General features: G+C 54.7%; 1 protein-coding gene across 1 annotated transcript in view; it reads right to left on the bottom strand.

The window, feature by feature from the left end:
• LOC103805199 (TNF receptor-associated factor 2-like) overlaps positions 1-3,947 on the bottom strand; it is a gene marked incomplete at its 5' end in the record, with an annotated part of 5,337 nt that extends 1,390 nt beyond the window's left edge. Inside the window, 2 exons of the mRNA XM_009077834.1 lie at positions 344-492; positions 3,770-3,947. Of these exons, the coding sequence (XP_009076082.1) occupies positions 344-492; positions 3,770-3,947 (327 nt within the window). The remainder of the gene's footprint in view (positions 1-343; positions 493-3,769) is intronic.
• Between the last annotated feature and the right edge of the window lie 1,651 nt (positions 3,948-5,598).

The raw sequence follows: 5,598 nt of genomic DNA, 5'->3' as shown, positions 1-5,598 counted from the left end.
TGCCCACTCCCTGCATCCATGTGTGCCCGCTCAGCCTCCACGTGTCCCACAGCCATGCAGCTCTCAGGAGCTGGGATCTGATGCCGAGTGAGCACCCACTGCCCCATGGGCTCTGAGGTCACCACAGCCTTCCCTTGTCCCCAACCCCTGCAGCAGCTCTGAACACCCTGTGTCACCCTCCTGCCCCACAACACACCCAGAGCTCTCAGCACACCTGGGGAAACCCCAGGAGAGTGAACACAGTCCTTCCTCCTTCTCCTTGCCAAGTGAGCCAGAGTGACAGTGCTAAGGAGCTTGAGTGGGTGCCAAATCAGAGGCCCAAGGCTGGGCACAGCAGACCCACCTTCTGGTTGAAGGGCCACCGCAGCAGCGCATCGTTAGGTCCCTTCATCACCACAAAGAACAAGGAGAGGTGTGTCCCACGCCCGGTGCCGTCCCCGTTCAGGTACACACGCAGACACATCTTGTAGCCATACTTGCTGGTGTAGAAAGCTGCCAGAGAGGTGACAAACAGCAGAGTGAGGGCCCAACCTGGCATGGCATGGCACCAGCAGATCCCTCTGAGGGCTCTGAACACTGGAACTCAGGAGTAGCCAGGTCTGGGGCTTAAAATACCTGTACCACAGAGGGGCTGTGGAAAGCCCAAGGCCTGGCCAGACACAGCTGTGCACAGAGCAGGCACTGCCACTCCCCCAGGGATTCCCCCACAGCTGGAGCTCTGCCCCGGGGCTGGGTGATTCCCCTCACCCCAGTGCTGAAGGAGCTGTGGTTCATGGCAGTGACACTGTGAGCAGGAACAACCCCCCCAAAAAGCAGCAGGCTGGGGACAGAGCACCCTCAGTACCCACTGCCCCTGCTGTGAGCTGGTGCCTCTGGTCAGGATGGGGCTCAGGTGAACTTCAGTTCCAATTGGATCCCATCTGCTCCATGGCCTGGGCATGGCTGGGGTGGGAGCTCAGGTGCTCTCCTCCAGCAACCCCAGGAATGTCTGAGTTGTGACACCAGACCCATGTGGGGTCACAGTTTGGAAGGGGCCCTGCCACAACCCACCCCCTGCAGGGCACAGAGCTGTGCCTCAGGCTGGCCAGAGATCAGACATCACAGACAGTGTTTTACTGCAGGACTCAGGCACTTTTCCCAGCAGGCAGAGTAGGAATAGCAGAGACACTGTGCTCTTCCACAGGGTGAGGAGCAAGAGATCAGGGCTCTGTCACTGCATCTCTCTGGGCACTCCACTCCTCTGCTCCTTCCTCTCCAACTGCATCACCCAGTGGCTCTCAGGGCAGATGGCCCCTTTTCCAGCTCAAGCAGCACATCCCCACTGCCCTCCTGGGGCTTCTCAGCAGTCCTGTCACCCTGTGGATGTAAAATCCAGCAGGGAATGGGAGGAAGGATGGCTCCAGAGCAGTGGGAGTATCCAGGGAAAGGGATCAAGTAGGTGCACGTCCTGTTTCCCCCTGGCCTGGGCAAGGGCAAAGTGCAGCAGGAGCAGAGCAAGAGCCCAGGAAGCTGCTGCCCTGGATTTGATGGCTGCAGAGCTTTGCTTTGTCCTGGGTCAGGCCCTGAACAAACCGTTCTTGTGCAATTTGCCCTTCTGAACTCAAGATTCTGCCCTTTGCCAAACCCCGTGGCAATCGTGTCCTCACAGCACAGTGAGCAGTAACTACACTTCCTTCTCTTTAACAGCCATTTCAGCTGCTATTTCCTCACCTTTACCTGTACATTTAAATGCAAACCAAACCATGACAGCCATGTCCCTTTTTCACCACATCCACAGCCTGCACCTCTCTCCTCTCAGCCCTCTCTTCCCAGACTGAACAGCACTGCTCTATCTGCTTCACTCCCTAAGCCAAAAGACCAACTTCCACAAGAAACCTTTGTTTCTCAGCCTGATTTTCTCAGCCAAAATCCCACCAGGAATGAGGATCTCCTGTATAATGACACAATGAACTCCTGGAGGAAACCAGGCCTGTACTTTCACTTGGAAGAGAAAAAAACCTAGTCCTGCCTTTTGCAGCAGCCCGTGTCAGGTAGAGACAACCCTCATCTCCAGTCCCTCTGGCCACGCACAGGATTGGCATTAACAGACTGCAGAGACCGACCAGGAACACAACCAACAGCCTGGTGGCCCACAGAGTGGTTTTTTCCTTTGATGAAACAGTATATAAAAGCCCCAAGCCCCTACCACCACTGCCCTGATAGTCTACCTGGCATGGGATGGAGTTTAAATGCACTTTTCCAGGCGTGAGCAGTAAACTGAAACCAGCTTGGGAAAGCACTTCCCTGCCAGCAGCAGGGAAGAGGCAGCAGAACCACAAGCTGGGTTCTGAGGTGAGTCATGCACTCAGAGCATGGCTGAGCAAACACCTGGACAGACAGAGCTCCCCTTTCCCTCCCTTGGGCTCACTCCCATACTCACATCCCTCCTGTAGATGACTTGATTCTCCAAACGGGAGCACCAAACCCCACCCCGTTCCAGGACCTCAGACGCATCAACTGCTGGAGGGCCCCGAGGAGCCCCTGAGCTTGGCACAGGGAGCTGAGACACCCATGGGCAGGGCACAGATCAGCTCTACCCAGTGTCTCCCTCCAGCTCATATCCTCTGGACAAGGACAGGTGCAGGAGAGGGACAGGATGCAAGAATTAAGGTCCTCTCTAAGTCAAACCAAGCGGATTTAAAGTGGATTTGTGGGCCTTGGGAAAGGGAAGGAAGTGCTGCCTCCCCAATGGGGATGGAGAAGGGTTTTTCCACAGCTGTTGCTACCTTGGAGAAGGAACTGCTAACTGCACATGCATTTTCACCAGCCATTCAGTGCCAGTCAAGAAGGGAAATCCTCTTTTCTTTCAGAGAAAGGGCTCAGAACAGCCTTCACCCACAAAACAGATTTTAAAGTAGTTTTTAAAACTCATTTGCCTCTCTCTCATGGTTCAGCCACAGCTGCTGTCCCACAGCCTGGGGGCACAGGCATGGCTGAAGGGCTGTGCCAGCTTTGGACAATGTGAAAAGCTCTCCAGCACTCCTGGACCAGAGTGATTCCTGCTCAGCAAACCTCAACTCCCCTCCCCAACCATTCTGGTGCAAGGGAAGCTTCCACTGGACAAGGGAACTGTGGGAGCAGCTGGTTTCACCTTACAGCTCACACCTGGGAAGTGCTTTCCCAGCAAACAACAGATCCTAACCTGCTGCCCACAGTCTCAGTGCTTAGTCTCTTCCCCAGACAGACACTCAACCACTTCTGTAGGTACGGTTTGTCTCTTGCACAGTCACACTTTTGGTATTACAAACACATTTCTGGGGCTGTAATATGTATTTCCACCCTTCCTTAACCATTTTACTGCAGATTTTATGGTTTCTCTGTGGCATTTTCATTCTAACTAAAAGGTTATGCAGAGTTGTTCCAGAGCTCGAGGGGTCGCAATCTCCACTCTGAGACACTAAAGAGGTTTTGCTGAAAGCAGAAATTCTCTCTGCCAGCAGCAGCTTCGGTGACCACAATATGAAAACCAAGGGGTTCAGGCTCCAGGGGGAAAGGGGAACAGAACAGCACCACATCTGATGGCCAGTATAGAATCATGGAACAATTTGGACTGGAAGGAGCCATAAGGGTCATCTAGTCCAACCCCTTGCCATGGGCAGGGACACTTTCCACTAGTCCAGGTTGCTCCAAGCCCCATCCAACCTGGCCTTGGCAGCATCTCCCTGGAGGAGGACCCTCCACAAACCTCACAACCAGCTAAGACACAGAAGGCTGTGGGGACTTTGCACACCTGGAGAGAAGATGGCAGGAGAGCGACCTGTGATCGCCTCCTGACGCTTCCTGGCAAATTCCGTTATCTTCCAAATGAAAACTCCATCGTAGGTGGAAGCTTCCATGTTGCGGATCTTCTCCTCCATCTCTGCCATGGCCAAGTCTTTGAGGCCGATGCTCCTCTCCAGCTGCCGAACCTGTTGGGGGACACAGGGTGCAGCTGGTTAGAAACACACAGCTGTGAGCCCCAGGGCTGTGGGCACACACCAGCAGAGTCCTCCAGCATCCCCTTTTGGGATGGCTCTTCAGTGGGAGACCTCCGTAATGGACAGAGTATTGAGGGGAGAAATCAAGCTCCTGAAGCTCCTTCTGCACTCTGATTTTGGAGAAGATCCATCAATATAGCTCAGTGCTTGAGCTGGAAACTTGCAGGAGGTGATTCTCCCCCTCTACTCTGCTTCTGTGAGACCCACCTGGAGTGCTGCACACAGTTCTGGTGTCCTCAACAGCAGAAGGACATGGAACTGTTGCAGCAAGGCCAGAGGAGGCCACAAAGCTGAGAAGAGGACAAGAGCACCTTCCCTACAAGGACAGGCTTAGAGAGTTGAGGCTGTTCAGCCTGGAGAAGAGAAGGTTGTGTGGAGACCTCAGAGCAACCTGCCAGGAGCTGAAGGGGCTCCAGGGAAGACTCTTGGTTAGGAAGTGCAGTGATAGGACAAGGAAGAATGGGGATAAATGGACAGATGGAAATTTAGATGAGATCTCAGGAAGAAGTTTTCCCTGTGAGGGTGGTGAGACACTGGCACAGGTTGCCCAGGGAGGCTGTGGCTGCCCCAACCCTGGCAGTGTTCCAAGTCAGATTGGCTAAAGCCTTGAGCAACCTGCTCTGGTGGGAGGTGTCCCTGCCCAGGGCAGGGGTTGGGGCTGGATGATCTCTAAGGTCCATTCCAACCCCTTAACATACTATGATACTATACCTCAGCCAGTGGATAAGTGTTCCTAAGGAGCTGCTTCATTGGGCGAGCAGCACAAGAAGTGAGGATGGGGATAAAACCCCCAAGAACTCTGTATTGTGCAAAACAGAATTAAGAAGGAAAAGAACCTACACCCTCTGGGGGAGTCTGTCCCTGCCAGTTCACACAGGGTCACATCAGTTGGGCAGCGAGTTGCCCAGAGAGCTCAGGTACCCAGCAAACTGCACAGCTCCAGGGGCCAGGAATGCTTGGAGAGCTCCACAGGGACTGTGCTGGAGCACACTGGAGTGGGCTGGAGGTCCTTCACACCTCCAGACTGTGTACAGCACAACATCGCAGGGAGCAGCAATGATGGCACTCCCTTTGCAAAGGTAACACTCCTTTGGAAAGGCCTGGAAGGTGAGCAGCCCCGTGGATTCAGGAAAATGCTGTGAAATCCTGGGTGTTCTACTCTGGTTGGAAAACTTTGCTGAGGAAGAGCCCCTTGGTGTTGCCCAGCTCAGTGACTAACAGAGATCTGACACTACGCAGGTCAGTTTAATTCCTAACTTTTCCAGGGAGCAGCTGAGGGTTGGGCACAGGCACAAAGGGTGCTTTAGCCCTGCCTTCAGATTTGTGGAGTCTCAGGGCTGGGTGGTGAAGCTTTGCTAGGTTGTAACATGGAAAGGAAAGGGGAAACAGCCTCTGCTGGGCGAGCTGGGCAAGCTGCAGGAGCTGGCGGAGCTGGCGGAGCTGGGGGAGCTGAGGGAGCTGGGGGAGCTGGGGGAGCTGGGGGAGCTGGGGGAGCTGGGGGAGCTGGGGGAGCTGGGGAAGCTGAGAGAGCTGGGCGAGATGGGGGAGCTGGGCGAGATGGGGGAGCTGAGGGAGCTGTAGG

This window comes from Acanthisitta chloris, unplaced genomic scaffold (genome assembly GCF_000695815.1).
Source record: "Acanthisitta chloris isolate BGI_N310 unplaced genomic scaffold, ASM69581v1 scaffold5487, whole genome shotgun sequence".
Lineage (NCBI taxonomy): Eukaryota > Metazoa > Chordata > Aves > Passeriformes > Acanthisittidae > Acanthisitta > Acanthisitta chloris.
Note: the sequence above shows the minus strand (reverse complement) of the source record. Positions and strands in the feature narration are given on the sequence as shown.